Here is a 22,713-nt window from a genome sequence, read left to right as displayed (position 1 = left end):
CGTGCTGCAATAAAATCTTTTAATGCGGCTATAAAAATGATAATGTACTTAAAGGGGCACAGCAGTACCATATGCAGACCCCACTAACGAAGAATGCATATTAAAAAGGTACTTTAATAGGTATTTTAAGCTGAAATACAACTTACTTTTAAGAGAAGCTGCAGATCCAGAACCGCAGGACACCGTCACCCCCTCACCCCTCTGTTGTCTGATATTCCTGCCAGTTTGGGCTGCTAAAATATGCCGAGTGTGCCTGTGGGGGTCTCATAAGACCCCTTGGAACTCTCATATAAGCCAAATACATCTGTGCAGTAGTGGGTATTTGGCCGTTAAAATAATCAATGTATCTAACATTTATTTAATTACCATCAAAGGTATAAATATCACCGCTAAAAATGGTGTACGTTTTCTCAATTTCAATACAACTTGGTCAAGCCCTACCTACATGAAGCAGCACATAGGAAGAAAGAAAGAATATTTCATGGAAAATGTAAAAATCATCTTTGTTTATCTGTAAAAATGAAGCTGTGCTTAATATGTACATATAAATTCTATTGTTTCACTTTAAAGGCAAAATATAAGGGACAATCCATTGATTGAATGGTGGAATGCTATGGTATAATGGTATACATCTCCCATCACGGTCAGCCAACATCTTACCAAATGTGAACATCTCCCTTTGAAATGTCTAATCCAGTGCAAGGTCATAGAACAGTAATTAATAATACAGCGCCAGACAAAAATCTTAAAATAACAAAATATAATATAATTCAGCTTTCAATCAGCTGGGCTTCATTACGGCACCTGTTATTTACCAAAGGCTATCAGTCCCTGACACACAGAACAATTTCTAAATGTTACCATACCAAAGAGGAAATAGTTGCAGCAAGGGTAATTCACTCAATTAAAAAAAAAAAAAAAACAGGGGGAAAAAACATAAAACCTATAATGAAGCACGTTCCCACTGGATTCAATTACTTGCGCAATCACAATGAAAGTCAATATTGTAATTAAAAAGTTCGCTCTTCCTTGCCACACTATGGGAATCGGAAATTTCACACGTAGGGGTTCACAAGCTGACCATGTGCACAGAGCTCAGAGGTTCTCAGCCCGATAATTAATCATTGATCGCATATATATATATTTCACACTGTTTGGAGTCTGGGTCACTGGACAAAACCGGGTACCAAGCGGAGCTGAGCAACACTACTTACAGAGGATTCATTTGGAAAACCGATTTCACTACGCATTATAAAAGGACCGTCACCCACATGGCTTCCTCGCAAGAAAGCCTGAGAGTCGACTCTGTATAAGGCAGAGCTGCATTGGAGAGATGAAAGGTTTTATTGGTTCAGCTATGCATTATCCAGGGTCCGGCCCTCCTGCAGGAGGAACTCACCACGGCTGGCACTTTAGACTTTACACTCAGATATCTACAAACTGACACTTTTAATCTGATAAAATATAAATCTGAATAATGAAAAACAAGGAAGGAGCCTCAATCTGAAAACACGCACTTAAAAATAATAAAAAGTTTTGCCATAGCAAACAAGTTGATTATAGTGGCAAATAAGACTGTCACTATAATGGTGCCATTGTCAAAACTAATAAATCTTAACACTCAAAATGAACTTAATCCTAAACCTTTTAAAATGTCATTGTTATATTATTGTCGCATTAACTAAAATTCCAAGTATGTTGTCCTCGACACAGATCTTGCATTTGAACCTTTGTACGTTCTTCCCAGATTTAATAATATTTGGAAAGTGCTTTAATTGCAATCTTAAATCTGTATCAGAAAAAAAAAATGCACTTCCTTTAGGAGAAGTAGCAGCTCCAGAGCTGCAGTACACCATCCCCTCCCTTTGGGATACTGTTTTCTGGTCACAGTCACTTATGACTGCTTGAAGTAGCAAGAAAGGGCCCCACAAAATCAATGGGCGCTCTCTCCGTATGGGCGATGTTCTTTAGACCCCCAGGAACTCTTACACAAACAGCGCTGATTATAGCACACAGGTATGGTGGTAAATAGAAGACAGGTATGGTGGAAAATATAGGTCTCCTGCAAGTCAAGGACTGGGGAAAGAAGCAGATGCATAGAGGTTTCTGCTGAACGCCTCCATGATTTACAAAGGGGAGAAAACAACGTAAAGGAGACGCTCAGCTATCATAAGCATTTAAGTGCAGATATGACGGCTGGAGGGTCCCTTTAAAGCCTGTTTTATTAGACCACCAACTCAGCTGAAAAACATGACTTGAAATAATAAACAGGATAATATCAAACTAATGAGGTCAATTTCTAAACCTGTCAAAAGCAAGCAACACGATGATTGATAGAATTTTTACCATTATTCAACGTCTAATATTTTTTCTACATAAAGCAAAACTAATAATACATCACTTGCAAGTGGGAATACCACAGCCTAACCTAAATAGCAGTTATAATAAAGAATTTAATCTTTGCTGTTTATTCTCTCAAGACCCAGTCAAGGAGACTAGAATAAACATGTTATTAAAACTAAAATCAATAAGAAAAAAAGGCTCAACGTGTACCAAACCACAAAAGGCTAGGCCCCTAGAATTGATTTTAATATAACATTTTTTGCTTATCCCCCCCGAAGGGTTCCTTTTGTAATACAGCTCATTTTTCTTACACTTTATATCATTCTTTATATCATTCTGCCATAAGAACAGTCAGACTAGGATATTGCAAATAGATTGTCAGAGTCTAGCAAAGCTCACAACAAAGGAACAAGCTTGTTCTCCAAGTGAGAATCCAGCCTCCAGAAAGCGAACATTGGGATCCTCCACCAACATGAGGATGAATACAATGAAGGACTATAAATATAACCAGGAATGGGCAACTAATCTAAAAACTAAAAGCATAGGCGGCTGAAATGAAACAGATCGCATCGGTAAAATATAAGAGTTAGTCTTGAATATCGCATACATTATTTCAATCTTAGAAACGACTTTCTGTGCTTCTCTTCTTCTTAATAAGAGAATTTAAACATGCAAGCGATATGACCAATTTATTACCAAACACTGTTGCATTGAAATGTTTCATGTTCATGTAAAGGTTGAGAACAAGACCAAACAGACTAAAAAGAACTATTCTTATTTCCTTTACGCCATGCAATTTCCCTTCGCCTTACATTTTTAGTTGGCGTAGGGTCAGGAATACACTCGAAAAGGCAACCTTAAACTAAGTTAATTGGATAAAACCTTAGAGGGCACCAAACATGGCACTCTTTCTAACCCATAAGCTTTGTAATCATATATTTCGGCTTACTGCTGAAGTGAATTTCATAGTCGGACAATCTCTCGGGCCAGCTATTTGTTTCCATGTGCTCCCTGATGCAAGAGGTTACAAGGTTGTTCCAATGGGTAGCGCACATTTCTCAGGAGAACATAATGGAGCATCTGTACCCAGCTGACCAGGCGCACAATCTCATTTCCAAAGTTCATGAGCCATGGCACCATCTGGCTTAACAGACTCGCCTAGAAAAATGCTGCCAATTTTATCCACTGGCAGACGCATCTCTTGCACACCTTACCAGGATACAAGCCAAATCTCCAAGGTATCAAGGGTATCTCTTTAAAAACAAGATAACCCAGAAAACTGCTAAACTAGTGGGGTTTCAAACAAATTCTAGTCCTCTAGACTTATCTCATGTCCAAGGGTTGCTGGACAGAACGACATAGCCATGTTCTTTTACACAGTCAAGAAAGAACTAGCCTTCTAAATATAAAAACATATTTATGCAAAGCTCCAAGGCTCTTTACTCAAAAATATGTAGTAAATAATAAATGTGGCAATAAGCTATAATAATTCTAAACAGTGTGTAATATTGATTGGTAGTGGATTTGTAATCCAGAAATAATGGCACAGCACGTAGGCGCATAATACAACATATGGTGTTAAACTGTGTGCGAGAATGTATGAATATACCAACGCAGCCCGTGGATAAATTATGGAGGCAATGTTGCTTTCATGCAATTTATCAAACTCTGAATACATCTGTCCTCAAAAATGAAACCACCGCTTTCAGTAAATGTCGTTCTTTTGTAAGGCAAGATCTATGTCCGGCGCAGTACGCTATACATAAAGTTATAGGTCACCATGACTTTCAGAGAATTTAAACACTGAAATCATTTTCCCAGCCTGCAGTATCGGAGAGAACACAGCCAGACCACGTGGTCTCTGCAGAATGCATTATCTTGGAGAGAAAGAGTCTATAGCCAAAGAGCTCGCTAACATATATACATACATACACATATATATATATATATATATATACACATACACATATATAAATACATACTCTATTTAGTTAAAATGTTATATGTGCAGCATTTATTATGATTGCGCTAACTAGAGTTAAATCGCCATTTACTACGCCATCCTATCAATTAAAGTTCCACCTTCACTCATTTCCTGCATAAAGAAATTTAATTAGAAAATATAATATACACCCTAAGAATATACTTTTGTGGCAGCACTTATTGGAAGGTTGTTATTTGCAACCTTATTATATATATAGGTAGTGTGAAGCCTTCAAAAGTTCAAAAAGTGCTAAGGACCTTTTTTCTAATAATCATACAAAAAATGCATTAGTGTAAAAAAAAAAAAATGCTCAATAAACATCAGATTCTACTAATAAAAAGAACTCTACGTAATTCAGAAGAGAACACTGCCTCGCTATTTTTAAAACGTGCCCAATGAGGTTTTGATAATTTACACTGCACTAACCAATTACCGGTCCTGTCGGCCTACCTTAATAAATACTGATATAATGCTGTACGTGTGAATGGATTAACAGAATGTATGAGACATTTAAACAGCGGAGCAATAATAAAGTGACTTTTTTCTGAGATTCATTGATCTAGCAAGCTAACAAAAATCTTTTTAAGGGGTCGTTTCTGTTAATGCTATATAGTCCTTGCACCCGTCCTAAAAAAAAGTAAACAATGTAAAAAAGTGTATATATTTTTTTTAGATACAATATATACATACACACACATATATATATATATATATATATATATACATACACACACATACATACATACACACACAGAGAATTTGTGTTTTGTATATATTTTGTAAAAATATATATACCTTCGTGATCACACTTTATTCTTGTATGTAGCATTATTGTTAAAGTTATTACAACTTCAAATCATTTTTTGTCACCTTTGTAATCTTAAATTAAACCCGCACATTAGTAGCATGCTCAGTATTATATTAGTATTTCAGTACATTAGGCTTCCTAATGCTATACAAGCAAATTCATTTAAAGGTGTGGTAAGACCTAACGTTTAGCTTCCTATGTGGCAGCTACACAAACCTCTTTTGATTGTCAGATTCCCTTCTTGCTTGTTCTAAAGCCAGCTCCTCTGCAATCTTTCTTCGTAGTTCTTCTTCATTAACTAAGCAAGGAAAAAAAGAAACGCAAACTTAACGCATTTCCAGCAAAGAGAAAAAGTTAAATAGCTGAATCAGTGTTACTATTCTCCAGGCTTCATTTCAGGTTATCAAGGAAAAACAGTACATGTATACCAAATCACTGTACAGAGTGATGACAAAAAGGAAATTGAAATGAAAGTATGTGGGGAAAAGCAAAACAATTTGACAATCTATGTTCAGTTAAAACATTCTGTTGAAACACCAAACATCAGTCCTTCCGCAATAGTGAAAATTTTCAGAAATTCACTGTTTCTGCAAATCACAAATGTAAAAGTATTCATCAACGTGCATTAAGTTGAAGCAAAAAGGTGTTGCGGGGGCTGTAAAAAAAATCTATTTTAAATGATCACGGTATCATTTACCAGTATTTATCGGCATCAGACATGTGGGATAGACATGTCAAGGGCAGGTGAAGGCTGGCAGGTGCTGGCCGGGGGGGGGCAATCACAAGACAGAGACCTGGCGGGCATCCTCCTGGCCTAGGCTTCAATTTATTACTCTTTTATGTTATTTGCTTGCATTAATTTACAAAAATGTATACACACAAACCTACAAACAGCACACATGATAGTAATAAGCATCTATTTATATAACCATATGATTTCTTTTGCACTTCTACCTTATTTCATACACCAACATATACCTACACACACACAAATATATACAACACACCTATACATACTCACAAGTTCACATATACACACTCATCATTTGCCACTCATTAAGAGTAATATAAAAACGGCACAAAGTTAGGAGCCAGATACACAATATACATTACCATTCAAAAGTTTGGGTTACTTAAAGTTAAATAGGCCGACTTTTGTAATTATGTTAGACAGCTAGAAATGTCCTTGTTTGCCTTGAAAACAGCTAACTGGCCCCAAACTTCTCAAAAGGTAGTGAATGTATAATAGTCCAAGTTGCTTACACTGATCCTTTCCCCAAAAAAGTCCAATTCCATAATCTTTCAAATATCTATTCAGGAATGTAGGCACTCGCATGTCTTTGTAATAAAGTTCTTTAAGTTCTTTAAGAGGTATACAAACAATAAACAGTTTATTGGGAACCTTATAATGTATAGTGAACATATGTACTATGAAAGCCAGCTCCCTGTTCAGCGAATAAACCCCATTATCTTATTACAAAGACCTGTGAGTGCCTCCATTCTTCAGCAGTAATACATATAACCATTTTCCTACTAATTGGCTCAAAGCTAACAGGCCCACCACCCATATTTGTAAAATAATTATATATCACATACACACATATTATATATATATATTTATTTATTTTTTTTCCCCTGTTACACACACACACACACACACTAGGTTTCGGCTGTTTTGAGCTGGGGCGTTTGTGAACTCTTGAACACAGGATAGAGATCCTGAAGGCCTTTTATGACAGCACCATCTGCTAGAATACAGTAAATGGCAGGGTAACAGCAGCGAGGCAGACATAAAAATTAATGAAGATGTCAAAAAGAAAAGTCTTAACCGTACACTAATAATCATAAATATTGAGTCCCAAACAGTATGGCGACCTGGAGCATCAAACCAGGAGTTTATTATCTGCCTTTTATTGCCCCTTCAGGATTAATCTGCTTCTTTATTTCATTCCAATTTGAGACGCATAATATGCAAATAATCCTCATTTTATTGCGTGCCACCTAATAAGGACCGCAGGATGTGTCACGGCTGGATATTGCATGCCACATGAAGACAAAGCGCATTTATGAATTCCACGTGAGTGAAGCAAAATATATGAGCTTTTGGATCTTGATAAGGACTATCAGTGACAGCTATTTCATCTGTCTAGTCCGGGAGATCGCAAATCTCTCCCCGACCAAGAGCCTTTCCAGATGAATAAAAACAAAGTGTTTATTGCTGAGTTTATTGCCGTGCACTGTACAGGTTGAGTGCTGCTTTGCCAAGATATACACAACTTTCTTATCTTGATTTGGGTTTTATGATCTTAAAACCCAGCTTTAAGAACTCAGGCAGTGACAAGGTACTCGGGAAAGAGAATGCTATCTACTCGCACAAAGAGAACACCCGGCAGACAAAAACTCATCTGTCCATGACTTGGCTGCCTCCGACCAAGCAGTTTTTACACACGTCAGGCAAGATTGGCTTGTGAACATCTCCCCATCCTAAAGGCCAAACTTCTTTTTTACCCCCACGAGGCTTCTTCACCAGGATTTCTCCCTTGAGTGTATTCTCCATTCTTACCTACTCTAGATTGTATGCTTGTCAGCGAGGCCCCTTAACTTAATGTATCCGTCTTGCCATACCCTTTGAAGCTATGTATTGTGCGAAGTAGAAGTGCTGCGTAAATTGTTGGCTCTATATAAATAAAAGGCAACAACAAGACTGTTCATTATGGGGATGATGCACTTGGGCTTGAGCTGACCTTGCATGATGTACCAGAAACCCACTGCAACACACGTAAAGGACAGACAAGGGGATAAATAATAACATAGGATAGGTCGAGCGTTCCTTTTAAAATAGATAAATTGATAGGGAGGAATAATCACACAGATCCCTAGGACAGGAATATAGCTGCTCTCATGATAAAGTGTACACATACATGAGTTTATAGTGTGCAGACTGTGAAATGAAGGGATTTGGGGAAAAAATTAAATTTTTGCCCCAATACTCCACCCGCTTGTTTTAGTATCACAAAACTGTTAATCAAAGATCTAAAAGGAGTAGACATATGTAGGTTAATGTACCTCTCCAACAACCAGTGAGTTGGCGTTTAGCGGAGCAACTTAGCCCAGGATTTAGGGTAATCTCATTTCCTTTACAGAATAAGGAGAGTTATTGACTAATCAAAGACCACAAAGAGATCAAACATCAAACTGTGCAGCCATGCTGAAATCAAAAACAAAACTGAAAGCCTGTATTAGAGAAAAACACACAATTTTCCTGTAAACATTGTTTCTGTGGCTAATGAAGAAACTGGATACAAAAAGGCTCATTCTCAACATTCAACTACAATAAAATCCTATGTAAAAAAAAAATAAAAAAATAATAATAAATAGCCGTTATTACTTCATGTACAGAGGTGTGCAGCGTTCACTATTTCCATAATTTATATGGTCACATTCTCACAATATCAAGGTTGAGTTCAAAGTTAAACGGGAATAATTCATTCTTTCAAGCAGTTTTTCTTCTTTAATAGTCGCTATGGGAGTGAAGCGAGGGGCAATAAAGCGGACACAATGAATGAATTTACTTGCTCTACAACTATAAAGCCCACGCTTTTTAAATAAGCATTATTCTTTTGATTTTTCAAGATTTTGTTGTAACAAAAGCAGAGATCTGTGTATAAATGTGCAAAATGTCACCCTTCTATTCCTACATTTTTTGCGGGTAACACATTGACGTTGTATATTATGATCATCTTTGTGACAGTGTACAGCTGTCTTGTTAGAACTATTTCAACGCACCACAAGGTAACCCCTTCCCGGACCTCCCACACTTAATGAATCTGATCTGAAAACCTCTATGTGTACCTGTACTAAAGAATATACCGGATGGTTCATTAGTAGGATTCTATTTGTATTTGTACATATTAACTGATATAGCAAGCCCATCTGTAACAGAGGCAAACACAGCGCAAAGATATTAATAGAGATTCTAGCAAGAAGCTTGTCTAAGGTTCATTGACTCCGAGGCCAATGTCGCCGCACCCAGTTGCCACTCAGTCCAGAGATATAGCGCTAAATACACAGAGGAGAACATAGAGACATTGAATTGTATGCATATAAGAAGCATTCAGTCCATCTGCCTGTAAAGACTTTACTCAGTGCTCAGCCTCGGATTAGATTCAGGATAGCTTTATGCCCGTACCATGCATGTTTAAACTGTATTAGTCTCTACCACTTCGGTTAAATGTATCTACATGAAGTAAAGCAGACACCACGTCAACAGAAGAAAAGCAAGAAGTGGAAAGTCACAGGCCCTTGCAATTTGTAGCACTAACTCTGCACTCAAGGGTTATAACGGTTCAATATCAGGTGCTGAACACAACCTCGGCTTCATGGTTTTCCCCGAACATTCCAGTTAGTGGAATAGGACGCGATTTGCTCTGCGCATTAACGGCCTGCAGTGCAGCTTCACAGCAACAATTCAACTCAATGGTTATGGGCATCCACATTCCGGTCAGGGACAAATTGGTAAAATGTTGAATACCAACACCAAAAGTGACACGAGACACAGCACGTTACTGGGGAGGTGTACTAAAAACACTTCAATGTTATTACAAGCATTTTTTGAACAGGTCATATCTGGCGACAAAAATGATAAAGTCGCCACTTTCTGCAAGGGGTTCCATATGAATAAAACTATAGCTCACTCAATGGCACGACAGCTCTAGAAAAATCTAGAAAACTTGCCAATACGCTCACGACCTTAATGAGTTAAACTCATCACGAGCATCACACAACGCGTTGTTTATTGCAGACGCAGCCCTAGTACAGCAAGCTGGGAAGGAAAAAAGTTTCAGAAGAAAGGGAGTTACATGCATTAGTGTGCAATTAGTTGTCAATATGAGGCCCCTGGCAGCAAATTACCAGCCAAGAAGCATATTATTAAAATAATCCATCTTTAAAGTACCCACATGCGGTCAATAAGCAGCTGTTAAAGTGGACTGCGGAGTTATATTTTACAGAGGTCTTTTATCTGCCAGGTCCAGCAATACTTCTCTGGGAAATGATTATCTTTGGGAACGCGAGAAATATGTATTTAGAAGCAATATGGATTTGAGCAAATAGACATGGCTGATTATGCCAATAAAGTTTTAATCTAAAAAGATTCTAAGAATTTTGAAAGAAAAAAAAAAAAGAAAAAAGTAACAAAACAACAACTTAGAAAAGGACGCGTTTCCAGGTAGCCACAGGTTGTACTTTGTAGGGCCACGAACATATGATATAATTAAATTATGCATGTTTTTAAACAAGGAAAAATAATTAAGACATTTATTTTAAAAAGACAATGTAGTGCGCACACAGACAATTCTGTTTTAATAACAGGCACACTAATTCAAAATTTCAAATTAGCTGTAGTGGGGCTTTTGGCGTATATCCAGGGCATTGAAGCGCCAAAATTGTGAAGAACCTGCCAATTATTTCTCTAATCCAGAGCACAGAATAAAGACAAGCACAATACACAATACATAATGCCAGGTCCGGCTGCGTTTGCAGCTTAGGTTATTAAATGGAAGTGTGATCCAAGACTGAAATCCCCATCAATACCCAGGAGATTGGGGATTATCCGGGTCATGTGACATCACCTGACCCCCCCACTAAAGGCACAGATACGTCACCTGAACGGGAGCCGAGGCATGAGGGGCCATGTGCTTAAGCAATCGCAGGAACAGTTTCAGCAGCTTCCTGATTACCATCGCCAGAGAGCTGACTCTTTAATGCATTTGATTTTATATCAGTTTGGTAGTTTGTTGCATTTTTTGTCAGTTTGGCTTAGCATGGTCAACTGAGTATCATCTGACCTCACTATATATTATGAAGGGCCAACCCCAGCGAGCATCCACTGCAGGACTTTTAGCTAGCCATGTATAATCAGTCAGATGTCTTCAAAATGTCCCTTGCCCCATGAATTACACATTACACAGGGCCAGCCCACTGAGGAAACTGGCTGGTGTTGGCATGAGTTCATGTCCATTTGGCTCTGGAGGTCATTTGTAAAAACAAGAGGGGAATTCTCTCCATACAAGATGAATTTCACACTCCCCTCCTCATTACCGTTTTCTCTTCGGTTATGGACACAATTGATATGAGTAACGGGATTGTTGCATTTTAGGAACTGCAGATCCAATTAGAACCCAAGTAAAATAATTTGCTTAAAATTTATATCAACATGATCACGCACTCCGTTAAAAATAGCAACATGTAGTGTTTTAGCCCTATTTTTGGGGGCTCTATTTTTGGGGACAGATTTTAGTACTGCTCTGTTAGCGCTTGCATTTTCATCAAGATCGTCTCTGTGAGAAAAAAACAAGCTAATTCAGTTAAATTACAGTGACCAGAAGTTTTCTTCTGTACCCACAACAATCACTGTCCCTTAATCGTCCGATGCATCGCAGAATGCTGATCATATACATAGCAGGTGTTCGGGGCAATACGTATAGCTATAATTAAGGAGCCCCCAATAGGTGTAGCTACTAAAAGGAAAACCTAAAAGCCATCCGTAACAGACTCACTAGAACAATTTCCTCCTATGGAAACTTGTTTTACTAAATTACTAATCAAATACGTAACAGTAAAACACTTATTTGTCGTGCTTCAAGTTACATAGACATTTGATATACTTTCCTACAGAAAATAGACTGGTGAATTTAAAGTAACATATGGAAGAAAGAAAGGAAGAAAGAAAAACATTGTTTCAGAATACTTTGCAGATTTGTTAATGTTCTTTAGAATTGGGATGTCATTAAGCCATAAACATGGGCAAACGTTCAAAGGGCACATTTTCATAAATGCTATGAATGAGGCAGTGCAGAAGGAGTACTGACATAATTACATATTCAGAATGCTAAGTACAGATGCCTCTTGGATTTTTGGAGTGGTTGCCTTCTGTGTAGTTACACAGAAGAACATATGGGGAATAAAAAGCTATGGAAAGAATTAAAATGTGCGCCCGATGTGAGAGTTCGATACCTGCAGCTGCTGAGTCCTTCACAAACAATGATGAATGCTCCTCCGTAACAATGAGCATTTGGGAAATCAATCTTTGATAGGAACTCATAGGTCCTCCACACGCCAAGAGATGACTCGCACACGGAGAGAAAGCGCTACCTCTTCAAGTGAAGAAAAAAAAAAACACGGTATTTCCGCATAAGGCTTTCATGAGCCTCTTTAATTAGCCTGCAATTCTTTTTTATTTTATTTATTTATTTATTAAGTTGGTGTCTGCAGAAACACTATTTAAAACCTTATTTCATCCCAACTGATGCTACTGTTCTCATGTTGCGCTCCTGTTTATAGGGTGCTTGAACAACATGTGTCGCAACAAAAGCTATGTTGTTGCTCTGTGTTTGTGATGATGGCACAGCCTCACAGATACAGAGGTGTGATTGGTGTAGCGATAGATTGTAGTCCTGGATCACATTGTGTGTTGTCCATGCACTCCTTACAGCCCAGGCCTCCACATACATATGTACAGCAGCTCAAGGCTCTGTAGCCATCAGCGCTGGATGCCCTCTCCCTCTTGGACACCGATATGAAAGTGGACAGGACACCTACAATCATCACCCAGTATAAACATATACACACACGTATGCATGTCATTTAGTGGCATATTTAACCCCTTCGTGACAAAGGCTGATTTTACTTTTTGTACCCTTCGTGACAATGGCCGTTTTAACATTTCTGCGCTGCTCGTGTTTAGCTGTAATTTTCTTCTTTCCCGTTTACTGAACCCACACACATTATATATTGTTTTTTTCAGGACAAGAAGGGCTTTCTTTAGATGACATTGTTTTGATTGTATCATATTATTTACTATTAAAAAAAGTATAAAATATGGTGAAAAATTTAGAAAAAAATGACTGTTTCTAACTTTTAGTTGAAAAATCTTTTACTCATCTATAAAAGGTAATGAAAAAACCTGCTAAATAGATTCTACTATTTGTCCTGAGTTTAGAAATACCCAATGTTTTTATGTTTTTTTGCTTTTTTCTACACATTATGGGGCAATAAGTACAGGTAGCCTTTTGCTATTTCAAAGCCATTTTTTCCAAATCTGGTAATTCTTCCCCCCATGTGCCATTTCGGGTATCTTTGAAGCCGGCCAATGCAATTTACCCCATCAAGTCATATATTTTTGAAAACTAGACAGCCCAGGGTATTCCAAATGCTAGTATTTTAACCCTTTCCAAGCACTAATTCTACCATCAGCCTTTGTCAAACTTTATGGTAGTAATTTTTTTTGCATTTGTTTTTTCACACACATTTTGTGTTCAGCAACATCTCCTGAGTACAGCGATACCTCACATGAATGATTTTGCCTGGCTGTTTGGGGGCAAAAGGGCCACATTTGGGGCATGCGCATTTTTCAATGTTGAACTTTGGCATTTGGCGATCCACTGCCCATGCCCTATTTGGTACATCTTTGAGCCGGGCCATTTCAGTGTGCCCAACAAAACCATATATTTTTGAAAACTAGACACCCCAGGGTATTTTAAATGCTGGTATTTTAACTCTTTGCATGCACACATTTTACCACCAGAATTTTTTCAAAGTTTGCAGTAGTATTCTTTTATGTGTATTTTTCCCCCACACACCTATGTTATGTATGAATTTACAGCTCCCGGTATATGCTGCTGTCACACGACACCCCAATATGTGTTCAGCAACATCTCCTGAGTACAGTGATACCCCATTTTTGGGGGGAACTAAAAGGCCACATTTGGTACGTGTGCATTTTTCTAATTGGAAATTAGATGTGTGGCCATCCTTCCCCCCGTGTTAATTGGGACATTGTTGAACCCGGCCAATTCAATTTACCCCATCAAATCATAAATTTTTTAAAAGTAGACACCCCATGGGCATTTAATATGCCAGCATTTTAACTCTTTCCATGCGAGAATTGTTTTAAGCTAATGTGCTAATTTTAGGACTGGCTCACAAAAATATATTTTTTATATATATATATATATATATATATATATATATATATATATATATATATATAGTATTTTTTTTTTGCCTTTTTAACTTAAAGGTTCCCCTGATAGTGACATCAGAGGGAAATTTTTACATTTTACTGTTTTTTTTACTATTTTTTTCTAATTATTATTAATTTTATTTTTTAATTTATTTTTACTAATCACACTGTGATTAGAAAGCTGGGCTCCATTGACTTGCATGGTTGAATGCAGTACCTGTATTCAACCTGCAAGTGGAGCCAGAGTTCTCTAGAGGATCTGGAGACCTTCTAGCGAACTTTTGCATCTTTATTGTTTTTTTCCCCGGGTCGCCGCCATCTTGCGGATGGTGAAGACTGCGTGCAGCGGCGGCTGTGACCGCTCTCCGGAGCGGTCACAGTCCATCCTGGGGTAAGTGTTTGGTGTCGCTGGATGCCTCCTGATCGAGGCATTCCAGCGACACCATTTAAGTTTAGGAGGTGATCGTTGATCTTTTCCAATATTGAGATAAATTCAATTTTATCAATAATACACATTAAGGCATACCGGTACAGAAAGGGAAGAGGGCCTTGTTCTTGCGATAAATCGACTATAGCTTTAATGTTGGAAAGAATACTTTACTGACAACACAGAGATAATTTGTATTGACTGAAAACATTGTGACTGACTGTCATCATATCTATAAGAGTCATAAAATATCACACCGTATATATGATGACAGTCAGGCACAATGTTTTCCGTTAATACAACGTATCTCTTTACTGTCATTAAAGTATTATTTTCCAACATTAAAGCTATAGGAGTGTCAATTAACAAGAGCAGGCCTCTCTTCCCCTTCTGCACCAGTACGTCTTAATGTGTATTATTATTGTCCATTTTAAATGATCTTGGTTAATTATTTTCAGTCACCTACTCCAGCGGCGCTATGGAATCTGCTGTCACTATATGAATAAGTAATGTCATTTCTGATGACTGTCTAGTTTCTTCTGTAAAACACAATAAAGTTTTAGCAACCAAGGTTCACCCTTCACCTGGGAAAGTTATCATTCATCAAGGAAAACCAGTACCAGGTCAACCAAAGTAATAAAACACAGCAATAGTACCCGTACGAGATGAGAAAATAATAGTTCACAGAGATACCTTTACCAAACCTCAAATACCAACTTTTATAAAGAAAGAGGTGCCTTACAATGTAAACACACACTCTATTAATGTGCAAGCTATTCTGAGCAGAGGAACTCCATTACTCTTAATAGTCTGGTTTAACTTCTAATAACAGAGTGTTGCAAAAAAGTATTTGCCCCCTTCCTGATTTCGTCTAGGTCAGTGTTCACAAAACGCAAAGAAATTCCGCAAAAAAAAACCACAGGATCCATGGGGGAGATGGAAGGCGATAACCACTGCTGAAAAAGAAGAACACAAAGCTTGTCTCACATCACAAATTCATAGAATTGATATTTATCATTGTGGTGACTCAGATGCTGCTCCTTTATGAATTTAGGTATCGAATTAATGAATTTACCTTTAGTTAAGTTTCTGTGAATGCTTAATTGGGATCTACTATTAAGAGGCTCTATAACACTTACTTTTGTACCAATCTGTCCCTATATATTTTTTTATAGCTCCCAGCACCCATCTAAATTGTTTGGTAATAGAAACTATGGGGTCTTGTATTCCCTCCACAGAACACTGCTAACAAAAAAGTAAAAAAAAAATAAAAATTCCTGCAGACAAATTAGAGTAAATAGCAGAAAGGAAAAGCTATTGCAACTGAGAATAGCGCTCAATTACTTGATGTCCACAGTTTGTTTCACAATCCATATAGTGGTTTCCACTAAGAGGCTGTATTTTATTGGCAATTACTCATGAATACATTCTTTTCCACAAAATATAATACAAATATTTGGTTTTATTTACTGAAATTCAAATTAATCATTTTAATTGAAATCAATATTCTCAGAAATGACTTATTTACTTATAGTTCTGGAACTGTGATAGACTACTAGTGGTTCTCAGAATAATACACGGAGTAAATAAGAGGCTAAATGTCGACATTAGGGCTGCAACTAACGATTATTTTCATAATCGATTAGTTGGCCGATAATTTTTTCCATTAATCGGATAAAAAAAAATGAATGTACATTTTTCATTTATTTAAAATAATTTAACAAATGATGTTAAATACAAACAGCAGAAAAAAAAAAAAACTTTGATAAAATGCACTCCACGCTGCCTACCACATATGCCACTCCATGCTGCCTACCACATATGCCACTCCACGCTGCCTCCCACATATGCCACTCCACGCTGCCTCCCACATATGCCACTCCACTCTACCCCCAGAAATGCCACTGTGCCTGATACACCTTATACCCCCTGATACACCAGGGGGTACACCACATAAATTAACCCCCACCTCCCCTAACTTTCAGCAGCCTAAATATTAATTTTATACTTACAGTTAGATGAGTGTCACAGCCATGTGGTTCTGGAAGAAGGAAGGGGCGGGGCCAGTTGTCACAGTGATCACAGGGAGGGACTGGTAAGTAGGAGCTGCTGCTGTGAGTCACTAAAACCGATTATATAATGAGGGGGATTTTTCAGAGCAAACCCTCATTTTATAATCGATAAAAATCGATTCAACGAATCGATAATGAAATTCGTTGGCAACGATTTTCATTATCGATTATTTTAGTCGACATATTTCATAGGGTTCATGGTTCTATTTACCAGGCAATCTTTGAAGTAGCTTGAAAGCTTTTTTTTTTTTTTTATGGGGGGGGGTAAATATATAATTTGCTATTTGCACCCCAATGTATTCACGGTTAAACACATATAAGATAGGGTTATATGCTATATTTATAAACACAGTAAACCAACTTATTATAAAATACCACAAACGTCCCAAGTCACCAGTATTATTATTTTCGGACGATATATTTTGGCCACCGATATATCAGTGCATCCGTAATTCAAAGAGCAAATGCTCTGAAAAACTCCCTTCTATAATCCGATCTCAAATAGAGATCGGATTATAACTCTAGAATCCAGACCCCCCGCAAAGCTGCAGGAGACGTGGATCTTCTCTGCCACCCGGTGAGGGTCTGTGCAAAACACGGAGGCATCCTCTGCTTCTCCCCTCCCCTTCCGCTTCTCCCTTCCACTTCCCTCGGGGCTTCTATTGCTGAACCCGGCGTCACGTGACCTTCCGGTGCGGCTTCCATCATGGAAGCCCCAACGGAAGCGGAGGGGAGAAGCGGCTGTCTGCACGCATTGCACAGACCCCTACCGGCTGCCGGAGAGGATCCAGGTCCCGTGCAGCGGTGCAGGGGATTTGGATTTTAGTGCGCGAAGTGCGCAACCTCCGGTACTTCATCTCACTGCCACTTCCACCTGCCCCACCAGGGGTTAATATATCAAAAGAAGAAAAACAGAACAAGTAAGCAGCACTGGGTAAGTATTATCTTTATTTTTATACTCATTTGCCCTGTGTTTCTTCTGTTGATATATTAACCCCTGGTGGGGCAGGTAGAATTTTTGCGGGATCTATTAATTATGTGCATTTAAGGCATATGCTATAAGGCATATCAGGGGGGACAGTGGCATAAAGGGGCTATAAGGCATTTCAAGGGTAAAAGGCATATAGGGGACTATAAGGCATATCAGGGGGGCACAGTGGCATATCGGGGCACTGTGGCATATATAGGGCTATAAAGCATATCAGGGGGCACAGTGGCATATCAGGGGACAGAGTGGCATATAGGAGGTATAAGGGGGCACAGTGGCATCTCTGACATATAGGAGGGTATAAGGCATATAAGGGCAGAGTAGCATATAGGGGGTATAAGGCATTTCTGGGACAGAGAGGCAAGCTGGGGGTGAGATGTGCATAACTGGGCAAAAATAGTTTACATGAATATTTACTAGTAAAGCTTTTTTTGGTATTTTTGGGGTTCTTGTTAAAATATAGCTTTAATTATTATGTCAGTAAAATAAGAAGGCAAATCATGAAATGCCATTGTAAATTATATGTTTTTATTTTAAATAAAAGGAAAATTTACATAGTTTTTTTTTACCCGATTAATCGAAAAAATAATCGGCCAACTAATCGATTATGAAAAAAATCGTTAGTTGCAGCCCTAGTATCAACAGGACAAAAATGGAAGCTTTTAAAATCTATAAAGTGTATTTTATCTACAAGTGCCCAAGTAGTAGAGTATAATCAAAATAAAGTGAATACTATAGCTATCTGTATACAATTTTTTCTAAAATTCCATTTTCTAAAAGCAACATATTTTTCCCCGTTTGGCAGATGAGAGCAGCCATTATGGATTTGATTGGCATTTCACCACTTCCTTCATTCGCAGCCCTGTATGTGAAGCTCAATATTGTATGTAAGTGGAGGACTCCATGTATTTACATGTGTGTATGTGTGTGTGTGTGTAAACAGAGATATGTGTTAGTTAACCGCACAATGACACTGCAGGAGGTGGGGTTGGAATCGGTCCAGGAAATGACCCCTAATTCTGAGACAGGCTCACAATAAAGAGGCGATTGCAGGATGGCAGATATACCTCTTTACATCCTAGAAAACCACGGGATCTGCTGAGGAGTCCGAAAGTCATCACACCCTGCAAGACCATTTTCTTTCAACCCCTGATCTCTCTACTTTATTTTTTCCTCGCCCTCTCCCTTCTCTCTACTAAATCAAGGGTTTTTAGTAAATACTGATAAAAGCACACACGTGGCCACTCCTTAGCCACACTCCCAAAAAATAAACACTTTTAGAGAGCTTAAAACATTTTTTGAGTAACAAATAACAGCAAAATACAATCTTTCCTATTTAATGAAAATTAGTTAACGCATTTTAAGAAATACCTGCATATGTAGGAGAGATTGGGTCACTAATAGGTGTTTTTTGCTGAGATGGAGGCTGAGTCGTGGGAACAGGAGAAGATGGCTCTTTCATGCGGTTGATAACATTATCAGACAGCTATATAATATAAAAGAATAAAAATAAAGAGTTAGCACATTCTTATCATATGTCTTATTAAACATCACAATGTACCTTAAAGAGATTTTACATGGAAGACGATTAACAGTGTGTGTGTGTGTGTGTGTGTGTGTGTACATAAACACACACTATATGACAAAAAGTATACACACCCCTTGTGATTAAAGAGTTTATACATTTCAGCATCCACATCCATTGCTAACAGGTGTATAAAACCATGTACATAGGCAGTCATCTACATAGAAAAACATCAGCAGTAGAATGGGTCTAACTGAAGAGCTCAGCGACTAACACGTGGCAGTGCCACAGAATGTCAACTTTGCCACAACTCACTTTGTGAAATTTCTGCCCTGGTCAGTGCGTTAAAATTACCTGTCCTCTGTAGCATCACCCACCACAGAGTTCCAATCTACCTCTGGAAGCAACATCAGCACAAGCACTGTGCATCAGGAGCTTCATGAAATGGTTCCATGTTCCAGCAGCTGCATACAAGCCAAAGATCACTATGTCCAATGGCAAGCACTGGTTGGAGTGGTGGAAAGCACACTGCCACTGGACTCTGGAGCCATGGAAAAGCGATTTCTGGGTTGACGAAACACACTTTACTATCCGAGTTTGGCAGATGCCCGGAGAACACTACCTACTGGACTGCATAGTGGCTGCTGTAAAGTTTGGTGGAGAAAGGATAATAGTATGGGCTGGTTTTCAGAGTTTGAGTTAAGCCCCTTATTTCCAGCGAAGGGTAATGTTAATACTAGGGCTGAAACAACGAATCGATAAAATCGATAACGGAAATCGTTGTCGACGATTTCCGTTATCGATTAATCGAGTGATCGATTCGTTGTTTACTTACCTCCGCGAGCGTTCCCCGCTTCTGCAGTCTCCGCCTTCTTTTAGTTACGCGACGCGTTCCGGAGGTAAGTATTCTTCATGTCTGTGCGAATCGCTCTCTGCGAGTGGCTCCATTCTCACAGAGCGATTCGCGGGGGTGGGGGTGGGGTTTCAGGGGATGCAGGGCAGGGTGTGAGTGTGGGTGCAGGGCAGAGTGGGGGTGGGGATGCAGGGCAGGGTGTGAGTGTGGGGGCAGGGCAGGAGACTGGGTGCAGGGCGTGAGTGCAGGGCAGAGTGGGAGACTGGGTGCAGGGCAGGGTGTGAGTGTGGGTGCAGGGTGTGAGTGTGGGTGCAGGGCAGAGTGGGTGCAGGGCAGAGTGGGTGCAGGGTGTGAGTGTGGGGGCAGGGTGTGAGTGTGGGGGCAGGGCAGAGTTGGAGACTGGGTGCAGGGGCACAGTGCAAAGTGCTGGGTGCAAAGTGCCAGGGCTGGGTGCAAAGTGCCAGGGCTGGGTGCAAAGTGCCAGGGCTGAGGCAAAGTACTGAGTGCTGGGTGCAAAGTGCTGGGTGCAAAGGGCTGGGCGCAAAGTGCCAGGGCTGGGCGCAAAGTGCCAGGGCTGGGGCAAAGTGCTGGGTGCAAAGTGCCAGGGCTGGGTGCAAAGTGCTGGGTGCAAAGTGCCAGGGCAAAGTTTCTTGAACAGTAATAGTCCACCTCTTTTCAGAATGTTTGGGGTTATTTTGTTTCATAAATATTGTGTTTGGGTTCTTGTACTTTGAAAATATTGTTTTTTATTACATCATAACAAAATAAGAATGTTAATGTAAATTTTAAGTTGTTTTTTAACATCCAGTTCATTAAATTATTTTAAATAAACGAAAAATTTGCATATTTTTTTTTATCCGATTAATCGAAAAAATAATCGGCCAACTAATCGATTATTAAAATAATCATTAGTTGCAGCCCTAGTTAACACTACAGCATACGAAGACATTTCGGACAACTGTATGATGGTGCCAGTTTGGGGAAGACCCTTTCTTGTTCCAGCATGTCTTTTGGCCCCAAACATGGTCCATATGGATATGGTTGGATGAGTTTGGTACAGAGGAACTCGAGTGGCCCGCACAGAGCCCTGAATTGGAATGTCAACTGCGAGCTAGGCCTTCTCATCCAACATCAGCGCCTGACCTCACAAATGTGTGCTGTGGTATCCGGCACCAAGATGTTAACAGCAGATCCTTGAAAGTCCTGTAAGTTGGGAGGTGGGGGCTCCATAAATGCATCCTGGTGCCATGTGTTCTCCAGGTAAGTGACGCACATGCACCCGGCCATCCACATGATGTAGAAGAAAACGTGTTTCATCAGACCACCATCTTCCATTTGTCATGTGCACATTGTAGGTGCTTTCAGCAGTGGACAGGGGACAGCAAGGGCACCCTGACTTATTCTGACACCTTTCTATCAGAACCAGCATTAACTTTTTTAAGCAATTTGAGCTACAGTAGTTTGTCTCTTGGATTTGACCACACCGGCCAGCCTTTACCCCCCCATGGAGCCAATGGAGCCTTGGCCGCCCATGACCCTGTCCAGCGCTTTTCCTTCCTTGGACCACTTGATAGGTACTGACCACTGTAGACCAGAATACTTTATCTGTTATAGCTGGGGTTGTAGTTGAATACTTGGGGGTTTGTACTTTGCTAAACCTTTCATCACCGTTTCCTAATGTTTTTGTTCTTAAGTTTCAGACAAAATATAGACAAGCAATGCAAATATAGAATACTGGAATTCTACGTGAAATAGATAAAAAAAAAGGTAATAATAATACCCAAATGTAAAGCAGCAGCCAAACAACACTCTTCCTTCAAGCAGAACGTTACACCGGAATAGAGGCTGATCCTGTTTTACCACCTTGACATTTGTATGCACTCTATTGGTTTAGCAGTGCCCCATCAAATTGTGAGTGCAATCTTTTCCCTATCTCATCGACATTACGGATATACTGCACTATTGCCGGTCTATTTATATTTTAGTGAATTTTTTGAAGACTTTTAGAAGATATTAAAGATCCTTTTCCACTGATTCTTTGATGGGCCTGGCTTATTCAGTTCGTTTGTGAGTTGATACGCTACTATATTTCAAGTCATTTTGGCTGTGCATATTACACTATTGCTGTTTTCTATCGCCAAAATATAGACAAGCACTGCTACAAGTACCACAATCATCAGTCTCGTCCCACAGCTACACTCGGTATGTTATAACAGGTCTTAAATATAGATTCAAACACGTAAAACCAGTCGGTTAGGCATCAATTTCTAATAACATATTTTATAGTAGGGCTGCAACTAACGATTATTTTAATAATCGATTAGTTGGCCGATTATTTTTTCGATTAATCGGATAAAAAAATTTAATTTTTTTTCAATTTAAAATAATGTAATAAAAAACGTACAATTTACACTTTCATCTCTTTATTGCAATGGCCCCTCTCTATTCACCTTCTTATTTTACTGACATAATAATAAAAGCTACAAGAACCCAAACACAGTGTTTCTCAAACTAGGTTTAAATACAAAGTTATTAGTAAATATTAATTCATATGTTAACTATTTTTCATATTTAATAAAAACTATGAGAAAAAAGCCTTGTTTAAATTTTTTTTATTTACCAAACTGCCCCCGGTTATGCACATCTGACCCCCAGCTTGCCACTCTGCCCCCATATATGCCTTATACCTCT

The 22,713-nt window shown here is 38.9% G+C and overlaps 1 protein-coding gene across 1 annotated transcript in view; it reads right to left on the bottom strand.

Moving 5' to 3' along the window:
- Window positions 1-22,713, bottom strand: part of LOC149298763 (MICOS complex subunit Mic19-like) — a 115,799-nt gene that overhangs the window by 82,193 nt on the left and 10,893 nt on the right. Inside the window, exons 2-3 of the mRNA XM_089487245.1 lie at window positions 19,016-19,130; window positions 5,352-5,433 (exon numbers count right to left, since the gene is read on the bottom strand). Coding sequence (XP_089343371.1) covers window positions 5,352-5,433; window positions 19,016-19,130 — 197 coding nt within the window. The remainder of the gene's footprint in view (window positions 1-5,351; window positions 5,434-19,015; window positions 19,131-22,713) is intronic.

Source organism: Sceloporus occidentalis, unplaced genomic scaffold (assembly GCF_023333645.1).
Source record: "Sceloporus occidentalis isolate IW3139 unplaced genomic scaffold, rSceOcc1.0.p SCAF_31, whole genome shotgun sequence".
In the NCBI taxonomy this organism is placed as follows: Eukaryota; Metazoa; Chordata; class Lepidosauria; order Squamata; family Phrynosomatidae; genus Sceloporus; species Sceloporus occidentalis.
Note: the sequence above shows the minus strand (reverse complement) of the source record. Positions and strands in the feature narration are given on the sequence as shown.